The sequence below is a fragment of the Euprymna scolopes genome, chromosome 35 (assembly GCF_053919585.1).
Source record: "Euprymna scolopes isolate OS-2025 chromosome 35, ASM5391958v1, whole genome shotgun sequence".
Lineage (NCBI taxonomy): Eukaryota > Metazoa > Mollusca > Cephalopoda > Sepiida > Sepiolidae > Euprymna > Euprymna scolopes.
The window spans coordinates 25,172,451-25,186,502 of NC_136516.1; the positions used below are offsets into that span (position 1 = coordinate 25,172,451).

Here is a 14,052-nt window from a genome sequence, read left to right on the forward strand (position 1 = left end):
CCTTTCTCTGTGCTCCTTAAAGGCATTTTATCTTTCTCAGTATGTGCTATTTAGCAAAATAAATGAGAAGCAATATTTGTATGCTGCTAGAAATTTTCGTCTGAGGAGATGCACTTACTTTGAAAATCCATGGATTAAGGAGATTAATTAAATCATTGTATTCTTTAATTCAAACAATAAATTTTAATTTTAATTTTGAAAATTGACTTTTCTTATTTGAAATTTGAGCATATAAAGTTTATTTTTATTTGCTCTATCTAGTATATATATATATATATATATATATATATATATATATATATATATATATATATATATATATATAAGGAACGGATGAGAAATATTTTAAATCAAGTCTCCCCTTGCTGTTATTTCAGATCATTAAGCAACATTGAGCGTGGTCAATACCAGAGATGTGACCAATTTCGGAATACCAGGCGCTGTATGTAGAAGGACGTCGTCACCGCTTTGAAAGAATTGCATAACCATAATGTCGTTATCTACCTGAACCGGAATATACATGCGACTGGGGATCGCTCCTGACTTAAATATTCCCTAGATACTTCCTCCTTCGGAGAAAGTCAATTCAACCCACTGTTGCATTTGATTGCCAGGGAATATCGATGGATCTACCAAGGCAATTTTTTTTTTTTGCAGACCAGGGGGCTCTTCATCTGGCCACTGGCTTTTCAAATCTCACTTTCCTGACCCTGTGTCACATCTTCCGGGAAAGATGAGATGAACAAGCACAAACTCTATGACGACATCTCATAGCAAATGGAATTAGTTATAGCAACAAATAGTTCTGGAATATCAACTAGGTAGAGGGAGTCAATGGAAACCCGTAGCTTGAAATTTATATATATCCAGATGCATATCTAAGACAGGTAAATCTGATGAGGTAGACCGAAATTCATAGTAGAGAAAATTCGAATTTAGGAAAACTCGTCCCGTGAAAACTCGTCTCGAGAAAACTCGTCTCGGGAAAATTCGTCTCCGGCGACCCCGGAAAACTCGTCCCCTTTCGCTAGGTAGGAAAACTGGTCCCTTATTGAATAAATATCGATTGAAAACACATTTTATGATCGCTATTGAAGGAGATATTGTTTTTTTTTAAATAGACTATAGCCCCCATAATATTTTTAATAAATATTTTTACTTGTTTAATGTTTTTTTGTTTCTTTTTAAATAAAATCGATTTTCGGGTTTGTATTACTGTACACATAGATTCGAAAAAGTTGTCAAAAAACAAATATATAACAAATAAATGTTATCAAAGGCAACATAAGTTACTTTTCTACCTAACTGGACATATTTTTCGTGTTTTTATTCAATGTAACATGTTTATTCAGCTCGAAAAGCATACAGTGTTTACCGATGTATTGGAAAATTCAAGATGGCACCCGACTCTCTCTTTAACACGGTAAGTTCAGGAAAAGATGTTATAAATAATAAACTAGACAAAATACTGTTAGAAATTCGCTCAATATATGTTACCGTGACATAAGTTGACATATATTTGGTGTTTTTTTAATAGTATTTTGTCTAGTTTATTATTTATAACACCTTTTCCCAAACTTACCATGTTAAAGAGAGTGTCGGGCGCCATTTTGAATTTTCCAATACATCGGTAAACACTGCATGTTTTTCGAGCTGAATAAACATGTTACATTGAATAAAAACACAAAAAATGTATCCAGTTTGGTAGAAAAGTAACTTATCTTGCCTTTGATAATATTTATTTGTTATATATTTGTTTTTTGACAACTTTTTCGAATCTATGTGGACAGTAATACAAACCCCGATTTTCTAAGTGTCCGTTTTCTACCTAACTGGTTAACTTCTTAGTGGTTTCACTTATTTTAAAGCGTTTATTATGTTCATAAACGAGACCGCATTTATATATATATATATATATATATATATATATATATATATATATATATATATTTTAATATAAAAAGAATTTACTTATTTACTGTTTTTTATAAAAGGGTAAAATCGATTTTTCTACCTCGCCGACTTTGTTGTTTAATTTATTTGGAATCGTTTATTCGGTAAAGAAAAAAAAACACATTAAACAAACAAAAAACATGTCGAGTGTTACGGGAGAATGAGAAATAATGTCCGGTATATCACATCTTAGAAGTCTTGATAATCGCTAAAAAATAGAAAATTAAAGAAATTACCAAGGGAGATTTGATTTTTAAAAAAAATAATAAATTTTAATATTTTTAAAAATATAATTTAGAGAGAGAGTGGGGGGGGTAAGAACTATATCTCCCTCTGAAAAACAACCAACAAAAAATGAAATTAAAAAGATTCTTGATAAACGATAGCGGAGTTTTCAATAAAATTGATTAATAAATTAATTTAGTGATTACTTTTTCTCTTAATGATTGATTTTAGAATTTTGAAGTAAAAATTTTAAAAAATTAAAAATTAGTTAACGAGAGATTGTTAGCACATGGCATTTCTCGCGCCAAAAAATATTTCGTTTTTAATTTATTAGTTAATTTTTGCAAAATTTGACAGGACGACAATAAATGTTGATAATTGATAAAATTATAATTTTAAATAACGCATGAGTGCATTTGGTATGAGAGAAAACAAAAACATAACAACAAAAAACTATCATAATTAAAAAAAACAAAACAAAAAAGTAACGAAAAATCGAATCGCTCCCTGTTTTTTAATTTTTTGGTTTTGTTTTTTATTATTGTTTTTATGACTCCAAAACACATCGTTAAAATAAGAACAAAAAAAAAATTTGTAATTAACTTTGTATAAACATAATAAACGCTTTAAAAGAAGTGAAACCACGAAGAACTTAGCCAGTTAGGTAGAAAACGGACACTTAGAAAATCGATTTTATTTTTAAAAAAAAACATTAAACAAGTAAAAATATTTTTTAAAAATATTATGGGAGGTGGCTATAGTCTATTTTAAAAAAACAATATCTCCTTCAAGAACGATCATAAAATGTGTTTTCAATCGATATTTATTCAATAAGGGACCAGTTTTCCTACCTAGCTAAAGGGGACAAGTTTTCCGGAGACGAGTTTTCCCGGGACGAGTTTTCCGGGCACCGAAAATTCAATATATATATATATATATATATATATATATATACGGGTACGAGTTTTCCGTATATATATATATATATATATATATATATATATATATATATATATATATATATATATATATATATATATATATATATATATATATATATACGGAAAACTCGTACCCGGAAAACATGCCCCTTTTTGCTAGGTAGGAAAACTTGTCCCTTATTGAATAAATATCGATTGAAAACACATTCTAATATTGTTCTTGAAGGAGATATTGTTTTTAAAGGCAACTATGCACCCCCATAATATTTTTCAAAATTATTTTTTACTCTTGTGTTAAAAAATAAACTTGATCATCGAGTCAAAACACAAAAAATGAAACCATATATTTATTTTAAAAAATACTTTAGTTTTAACATGTAACAATTTTTTGTGTTATTATTACGAAAGAAAAATAAAAGAAAGAAAACACGTATCATTAAAGAAAGCAATTGTTTTATTTGGTAGAATTAATTTAGTTTTAATAATTCTTGTGTTATTACGAAGCAACAAAAAAGAAAACGATTATGTATTTTTGGTACCTCGCTGAAATAATAACGTTATTATTTCGAAAGCTATTCTTGACATGGGGAGGGTATCGTTTAAAAGTTATTTCGGGGGCACTTCTGCAGTATGCAGACGGCGGCTATTGTTAGGGAGCGATCACTCCAATTTCTTCTTGGTCAAATTACGCGGAAAATAAGTAACAAACAAGTTGTTTTTTTCCGAACAGAAAATTATTCGAAAACCAAAACATTTATTTTTTTAAAATGTATCAAAATATAACTGTAAAAACATTTATTGAAAAGTCTGCGTAAGAAAACATAATTTTAATAAAACAATTTTGTAATAAAAACACCATTAGGTTTTTATAAAGTAAAATTGCTCTTTTCTTTTTTTTTTTTTCTTATTTTTGAACAAATAAATAGTTTAAATGAAACATTTTTTTAATTAAAGCAACTTTGAGGAGTCAACAACAAATTAATAATTTAAATGTTGGGTTTGTATTACTATAGTTCGAAAAGTTGTCAGAAAGAAAATATACAATAAATAAATGTTATCAACAGCAAGATAAGATACTTTTCTACCTAACTGGATAATTTTGTAGTGTTTTTATTCAATGTAAAATGTTTATTAAACTCGAAAAACATACAGTATTTACCGATGTACTAGAAAATTACGAATGGCGCCAGACTATCTGCTGAACACGGTAAGTTTGGGAAAAGGAATTAAAAATAAAAACCTATACAAAATACTGTTAGAAACTCGCTCAATATATGTTACCTTGACATGAGCTGACATATATTCGGTGGGTTTCTAACAGTATTCTGTATAGTTTTTTTTTTTTAATTTTTAACTGCTTTTTCTAAACTTGCCGTGTTCAACAAAGAGTCTGGCGCCATCTGTAATTTCCAAATACGTCGGTAAAAACACTGTATGTTTTTCGAGCTGAATAACATGTTACATTAAATAAAAAACGCCAAAAAAATATAGAAAAGTAACTTATCTTGCATTTAATAACATTTATTTGTTATATATTTGTTATTTGACAACTTTTTCGAATCTATGTGTATAGTAATACAGACCATTATTGCTTTTTGACCGAGAAGCGCCACATGGCGAGAGTTTAGTGAAACGCACCCAGAAAAGATGGCCGTGAAAATAAATGCCTTTTGTTGTTTCGTGAACAGGAAAAGTGTTAAAACTAAATTAATTTTTCTAAATAAAATATTTGTTTTATTATTTTATAATACAAGATGTGTTTTCTCTTTTTTTTTTTTTTTTTTTGTTTCGTAATAACACAAGAAATGTTAAAAAATTAAGTAATTTTTTTATAAATATATGGTTTTGTTTATCGTGTCTTCCATTCGGTTTCGTTACATAATCAACCGTGTCCACTTCCGGTAGCTTGATTTTTTCCGAGCAGTGATCTTGGACATTACCTAAAGTATACAAATTTATTTTCTTTTAGAGGTGGGGGCTCGTGTTAAAACTATATCTATCTCAGTATTTTCTGTAATTTTCTATTTTGTAGCGATTATCAAGACCCCTAAATATGATCCCCTCATGTCAGACATTATTTCTCGTTTTCACGTAACACTCGACGCTACTGTTTTTTTTTTGTTTTGTTTTTTGTTTTGTTTTTTTTTACTCAATAAACGCTCCAAAATAAATTAAACCACTAAAAACGTAGCCAATTAGGTAAAAAAATCGATTTTACCCTTTTAAAAACAACAGTAAATTAGGATAAATATTAAAAAAAAAATATTATGCGGTCTGTAGTCTCATTTTTTAACAGAATAAACGCTTTAAAATAAGTGAAATCACTAACAACTTAGACAGTTAGGTAGAAAACGGACACTTAGAAAATCGATTATATTTTTTTGAAAACAACAGTAAACAAGTAAAAAATATTTTTAAAAAATCTTATGGGAGTATATATTCTCTTTTAAAAACAATATCTCCTTCAAGAACGGTCATAAAATGTGTTTTCAATCGATATTTATTTAATACGGAACGAGTTTTCTTACCTAGCATAAACGGAGAGTTTTCCAGGTACCAATTCTCCTATATTCACACACACACACACACATACGCGCGCGCACACACACACACACATATATATATATATATATATATATATATATATATATATATATATATATATATATATATATATAAAGGAAATAAGACACTGATAGAATTCAGAGGAAAAATCCTGATAGATATTACTTAAAGTAACACTTTCAAGGTGATCTTAGCCAAAAAGGAAAAGCTCCATATTTAAGAATAGAGCAATATATAAGTTTCGTTGTTCAATTTTAAATTCTTTAAAAAAAAACATATACAGACATATATTCGATTTAAGAATTTATTGTTTGACAACATGAATATATAAAAGGGGTTATTTAAATTCCCTTAATCCATGGATTTTCAACAATGGCTCATAACATCAGAGGAAATGAAATGCAGTTAGCAAAATGTTCAGCTGCGAATGGACGCTATTTTGCTTTTCAGCACAATTATTGAAATAAGTTTTTGAGTTGTTTTAGATAATTATATGGAGAAAATTATACGGAAAGAAACATTTTGCTACCCGCATTTCATTTCTTCTGATGATATGAGCCATTGTTGAAAATCCATGGATTAAGGAAATTAAAATACCCCTTCTATATATTCCTTTTGTCAAACAATAAATTCTTAAATCGAATATATGTCTGTATATATATATATATATATATATATATGTCTCTGTATATATATATATATATATATATATATATATATATATGTATCTGTATATCTATATATATATATATCATATATATTATATATATTATATATTATATATATATCTTACATGCATATAATATATATTGATATATTGTATATTATATATATTATATATCTATTATATATTATATATATTATATATATATTATATATATTGTATATTATATATATTATATATATATTATATATTATATATATTATATATATATTATATATTATATATATTATATATATATTATATATATATTATATATATATTATATATATATATTATCTATATATTATATTATACATATATATTATATATATATATATTATATATATAATATACATTATTTATATTATATATATATATATTATATATTATATATATGATATTTTTGTAAAATCAAGACAACAAAATATAAAATGGTGTATTTTCTTACACATTTTATATTTTGCATGTTCGATTATTAAAATCGATAATCATGAAACTTAATTAATTGAGTCAATTAATATTGACTTTGTTTTTATTTGTATATGAACATTAGCGAATTTTAATATATAAAAAAAAATTTGGCAAAAAAATATTAATAAGATATATATATATATATATATATATATATATATATATATATATTAAGTATGTTCAAATGTATATCGAACTCAAAACGAACATTTTTCAAAAGTGCTACATATTTATATAGAGCTATTATAAATGAAATTATATAAATATATATATATATATATATATATATATATATTAAGTATGTTCAAATGTATATCGAACTCAAAACGAACATTTTTCAAAAGTGCTACATATTTATATAGAGCTATTATAAATGAAATTATATATAGAAAAAATGAGAAAAAGCAAACGCGGGTTAATCAAGCTAATTGCCTCTTCAGCGTTCAAGACTCTTGGAGCTTTGAACTCTAGAGGGTACGATTTACATCATCGAAACGTAGATTAATCTGCATTGGGTTTTCTGAATCTTTATATATATATATATATATATATATATATATATATATATATATATATATATATATATATATATATACTTGTTTATTGTTATATAAACATGCTCACATCCCGCTGCTACAAATAGCCACTTGTTTCAATCAAACAACAGCTATCATCAGGCAGCGACTTGACTATTCAAAAGTTCAATGAATAACCTTTATTTTTATTTAAGGTTATTCATTGAACTTTTGAATAGTCAAGTCGCTGCCTGATGATATCTGTTGTTTGATTGAAACAAGTGGCTATTTGTAGCAGCGGGATGTGAGCATGTTTATATAACAATAAACAAGTATTATCAGCTCTTTTTATTGAGCACTATATAACAACCTCGTTGAATTCATTAGTCCATTACTTTTGAATATAAAAAAACCCGAGTATATATATATATATATATATATATATATATATATATATATATATAATTTTACTTATAGAAAATTGCTGATTTCATGTCAAAATATTTTTACAGTTAATTTCTGATTTTATTTAAAAATATTTTTTGCATTTAATTTTTTATTTAATATGAACATATACTTTACAGTTAATTTCTGATTTTATATAAAACTTTTTTATAGCTAATTTCTGATGTTATAAAAAATATTTTTATAGTTAATTTCTGTTAGTTATTTTTCTTTTTAGTTTATATTAAACATATTTGTACAGTTAATTTCTGATTTTATTTATATGAAATATTTTTTACAGTTAATTTTTGATTTTACGCAAACTATTTTTTACATTTAATGTCTTATTTTATATAAAAATATTTTTGCAGTTTATTTCTGATTTTATATAAAAATATTTTTTAGTTAATTTCTGACTTTATACAAAAATATGTTTACGGTATATATCTTATGTAATTATCATCCGAATTGTTTCAAATTATAAGCTCAATGAAGTTATGTTCATGACTTCAGAGTATGCGTACTAGCTGGTTGCATTCTATTGACTAAAGGAAAAATAATGTCACAATCATGATTTTGTTAATTTTTTATTTTTTATTTCATATATTGGTGTAAAAAAATAAGTTTGTCACCACAGAACCTCATTTTTATTTTCTTGCTAAAATACGATGGATATCAGAGTAGAAGAAATACAGAAATATGCAAAAAAAGACTCCCGGGCAACGCCGAGAAAATACAGCATGATAAAAGAAATAACTAACCTTCATATCGATGGAGATGCTTTTTTCTTCTTAGTCTATTTATAATTTCCGTTGTAAGTATGGCTTTCCTTGGTCTTACTGTTTCATGCTATGTTTTTGTTATTTTTTTACAAAGAAGACCACTTATCAAGGCCCGGAGGCCACTCGAGGATAAGGGTTAATGAGTACGGTAGTCAATCGGACAATATCCTAGTAATCGTTAGTAGTGGAAATTTGGTAAATTGAATTACTTAAGAGGACGGCTCATCAAGAACTTGTTTACGTTGGACTTGAAGATGACCAGATTGTAGTCAGCAGAAAATGCTATTTAAACAAAGAAATATAGAGAAACGGCGATTCCAGATACGTCACGGTTCTAGTAGCATCGACCTAGTCTTAGATTTGCGCATTCGAATGAACCGTTATAGACGAGCAGTTTCATAAAAGCGCCGCTAACTCTACATTCATTGGCCAGCGGAGATTGTAATCATTTTCATAAATGTCCGACCAACCTATTAACACCGTTCAATTTTTTATGACATACGATCGTATATAAGTAAAATGCGCGGATCGCATTTACACCTTTATTCGTCCTTGTTATTCATTCCTACATTCGTTTATTCGTTCGATTTTCCTTCCTCTTTTTTGTGTCCACATCAGATCAGCCAGCCGAAATTTCCCTGGGGTCCGAGGTTCGGCTGACACTTGTTAAAATCCGATTCTTCACCGGACAGACAAAATGGCTACGAGTTGTTTTCTAGTGGACAATGGCGACGACAGATGCAAGTCTATCAAAGGTGAGCGAATCGAATTGCTGGCTCCGATTTTGAGTCCCGAGCCGACGGCGACAATTGAGTTTCAAAAGGCATGCCTTTAAGAGGGAACCGCGATCAAAAATGGCGTCCCCAAATCTCAAAGCGAAGCGGTAAATTGAATAGGACGACGCCATCTTGTGTCTATTGGGAGGTTAGAAGGCATGGAAGACTGCGACAAATAATCAGAAATGTATAACTAAGTTATGGCTGTTTTTCTCACTCTATTGCGAAGAGTTTCAATATATATATACATACATATATATATATATATATATATATATATATATATATATATATATATATATATATATAAGTAGGCCACCCGGAATTACCCGGTCGTAAAATATGCTTAAATATGATATTTTGATTAATGCAGATTTCGTATTTATTATTATATTAGCGGGGGTACCTGGTGTTGCCCGTTTGGGGGGGGATGGTTAAAAATAACAATAGGAAGTCCGGGTGGAGAAAGGTGTTAAAAAAGTGATAGTAACGGGGAGGGGGTATCAAAACAATAGTAGGCAGACCGGGTGAAGAGAGAGGGGTAAAAAAGTGGTAGTAGCCGGGAAGAGGTACTCGGCGTTGCCTGGGTGTGTGTAGGTGTAGTAAGGAACCTTGGGTGGCCGGAATCAAAACAACAGTTTGCAACCCATGAGGGGAAAAGTGTTAAAAAATGGTAGTAGCGTGGGAAGGGAATAAAAAAAGACAGTAGGCAGCCAGGGTGAAGAGATGTATTTAAAATAAAGTTATAGTAGGAAGGCAGGTTCGAACTCGTAACGCGAAGACGAAAAAGAAAGTGAAAGAAAATCTGGTGTCTTTCTAATGTTCCATGACGTGACCGGAAGTTCGAAACATAAAAATTAGACAAAGTCAATCCAACCGATACAATGACTTACAAAAATGCCTCGTAAAAAATCGACCCCTACTTGTACAAAACTGGTCAGTTTAGGATGAAGAAATTAATGTTTTTGACCAATTTTCGATATTTGTCATTCTGTTATATATTGGTATCATTGAGTTCTCACTAGGGTTATCATCCTGGGGCGCCATTTTGAATCATTGAGGGGTACCAAATTGAGCTTTCGTTACATTTGAATATGTTATATAGAGTTCTTCATTTAGGGGCACTTTTTACGTTTGGGTGTATACACTGTATAACATCAAAGATTCCGTGTGCGTATAATTGTCTCTAATATAAATGGTTGTGTGTTTGATTATCATAAAGGGAATCGTGTGTGTGACATGTAATTTCTGAACCTACCTCTGTTTCTCGCTGTGGAACCATCTGGCAATTTCTCATCCTGGAGGGAGACTTGATACCTGTTTGACGAAGATTTATCACTCCAAGACGATGAAATGGTTTTATAGTTTTTTATTTCACTTTCCCCAGAGGTTCTGCAGAAGTGGAAGTGAAATCAGCTTGTGTTAGTTCTTCTTCACACACGTCAGCGTTCGTCTCCCCCCCTCCCCAGTTAAGAGGGGGGACCACGGAAAAAACGTCCGTCTTCTTCAAAGCTCAAATCAAATCTCACAGATCTAGCCAACCACGTCACACATACGTAATTTGGTCAGCTGACCTTTGGTTCTGGTAAACGTGTCTACCTCCACGTTTACTCACCTCTCTCTCTCTCTCTCTCTCTCTCTCTCTCTCTCTCTCTCTCTCTCTCTCTCTCTCTCCCTCTCTCTCTCTCTCTCTCCTTCTCTATTCTCTTATAGAGACACACAGAGAGAAAATAGAAAGAGTAAGAAAGCCAGAGAGGGGGGGGAGAGATGCTCGTTAACATTCCTCCACCCCTTTTTTATCAAAATGTATGGCAAGCCATACATTTTTAATAACTAACTAACTAAAAAAAATAATTATGTCCGAAATACATCTTTATTTTTTCACTTTCCGGACTCACCCCTTTTCCAAGAAAGATCAGGCACCAGTACTCTTCTACTACACTATCAACCCTTCTGCTGCTTCTCGAAAGTCTCTCCTCGACATTAACTTGCTTCCAAGTTAGACAAAGATACAGCTTTGCAGATATACATCTTGTCTAGGCGGTCGCATTGTTGGATATTTTCCACTGACTCTGCTCTTTATTTGGACCACTTGGCCAAACAAATGGAGACTCCATTTTCGATCACTTTTTCGAAATGGGGCCAGCATATCGCAATTACGACCAGAACGTCGGATGCTCCATGTTGGTGGTAGCTTTTACGCATGGGGACTCGAACCCCAGACCCTCAGATTAAAAGTCTGATGCTCTACCGACCCAACCATCCCACTCGCGTTCTCGACTTTCAGCATAGGCCTAAGTCCCAGTTTTTTTCCTTTACTGTAATGCCCTGACGTCTTTCTCTGAGTGGTCCTATTACTGGAACTTTGTTCTATTCTATCTACTACTTCGGGACTTCACAAAGCTCTTCTACTAACTCCGTTGGTTGGTCTAAGCCAAGATACGCCTTCACACTGATTCACTCGGAGCCTGTTTGAGTTCCTGGAACCCGACAAGATACGGAATCATCACTCCCTAACTAATGCGCCAAAGCTTACTTGCGCATCGATTTCTAACTAAGTAGCTTTCCCTTTGTGATTTTTCCGCATTCCCAGCAAGCCCCAAGATTCCAACCCAGATATCCCTCACACATTCCTCTAAAAAAATAAAAATAATAATAAGGCTCTATCTTGTCCCTTACGTAATCTGCATCTTTCCCTTTCTTCTATCTCCCCGTGATTAGGCTTGGTACCGACTGTCCAGTCGCTCCGTACCCTGAGGAATTATCGCGACCTCGCACGCCAGACTTTTGTTGGACAAGACTTATTTCCGTTGCTTGGGCCTACGTGGCATCTTCCAACTCACCGGAACCACTAGTATTGTTTTAACAGGGTACTCATTACTCTAAAATAGTATTTCCCCTGCCAAATTTTCTAATTTGTGACAATACCGGAGCTTATAAAAAAACAATAAAACAACAGAAAAAACTGCTTTCTACAGCCTAATCGCCTTGTAATTCTCATGAAAAAAATGCAACTACGCGCTAAACGTCCCTAAAATATAACTAAACCAACCAAATCTATTCCAAAATAATTTAATTTAATAATACCAATTAAATTCACCCAGCATGGGTTTTTTTTTTTTTTTCACTTTAAAAAATTTTTCCATCCCAAGCCTTATCCTATTCATCATAAGCCTACTCTTATTACTAGTATTTTGTGGGAAACAAAAAACCTCTTAACATTCCATATGGTGGGTAGCCTTCTATTTTCCTAAGTACTTGCATACATATTTCATTCATCTTCTCTTGAGCGATTCGTAACATAATGGCCACGTCAGCCCTTGCACCCCCTCTGCCCCTTACGCCATGTCAGAGGGCATTTCATTTGCTCTCTGAAGTTGATTACAACTAGATCCGCTCACGCTGGACAGAATACATTCCGTTTACTGCTATGTCAGAAAAAACTTCTTTTTTTTTCCAAAGTCGGTAAGCGCAACCTGCCTTGAAGACACATAGCTTCACGGAAAACATCGGATTTCCACACATGAAGTACTCGAACTTGCTCCATGTTGATTCTACTCGAAATCAACAGAAATCACGATAAAAAAAAATAAAATTCGAATCATTTTCCGAGAATAATGAAATTAATAACTACCCATATAATTCAACACCTCTCCAAAATTCTAACATGCTTGCCACAGAAATTAAATTCCATTCACGCCCCACTTTTTTCTTTCATTTCTTCATATAGTTTATTTAACCCTATATTTATCCTTGTTTTCCTTACTTATGTGGTCAAAACGTCACTCATGTCGAATAGAACATTTATTCTCCTTTTCGAAAATTGAAATTAATACCGACTGAACCTTTGACTCTTCCGAAACTTTTTTTTTAAATCATTTATTACACTGTTTAAATCTTATTTCTTTCTTTTTTTCCCCAATTTTATTATTACTATTATGATTATTAATTAATTAATTAGCAACACGTTCTTTCTTTTATTAATCATTCTTTCAATAGACCCCACAAGCAAAGATTTCACCTCACCATTCTGCGAAAAAAAAATACATGTCAAAGAACAAGAAAATTCTGCCAATACCGTTTGACAACACATCAATTACATAAAGAAAATAAATGAAAAAAATACAAAAATATCCTATAAGCATTCACAAAGTCCCATCTTAGCAATAACAAAAATCCAAACAACAAAATTTTGTCCACGTCAGCAAAAAAAAAAAAAAATTCCTACGAAAAAATTCGCACAATCAGCGAAAAAGAAAAAAAAATCATTTTACAGGACATGACCATTGTCTTTTCATCAACAGTACATGTTGTTTTTCATTAAAAGTTACATTTAGTTCACAGTTTAAAAATGACAGAAAATATTCATAACACATATTTGTGATTGACATGTTTATCTTTGTGGTAAAGCTGAAAGACTCATTCTTTGTTTTTCCCTTCTAACTTTTACATTAAGTGATATTTTTCTTCGTTCATAACGAGCTAATTCCTAATACGATAAACATTTTTTAACTATTTTCTATATATAAAGTTTTACATCTGTGTGTCTGTATGTCTTCCTTTTCTTTCTTCGTGAAAAGGTTGTACGTGTGTATTGCTTTTCTTTTTTTTTCTTTTTTTTTTCTTAATTATTTTTCTAATTCGCCTAGTGTTTTAATGGACCCTACGTTGTGTGTG

General features: G+C 30.7%; 1 protein-coding gene across 2 annotated transcripts in view; it reads right to left on the reverse strand.

Moving 5' to 3' along the window:
- Window positions 1–9,026, reverse strand: part of LOC145259738 (angiotensin-converting enzyme-like) — a 69,805-nt gene extending 60,779 nt beyond the window's left edge. Inside the window, exon 1 of one of the 2 annotated variants that reach the window (XM_080117438.1) lies at window positions 8,579–9,026. In XM_080117438.1, the coding sequence (XP_079973564.1) occupies window positions 8,579–8,584 (6 nt within the window). In that variant the 5' untranslated portion in view covers window positions 8,585–9,026. The remainder of the gene's footprint in view (window positions 1–8,578) is intronic. The other variant, XM_080117437.1, reaches the window with a different exon arrangement.
- Window positions 9,027–14,052: the final 5,026 nt, after the last annotated feature.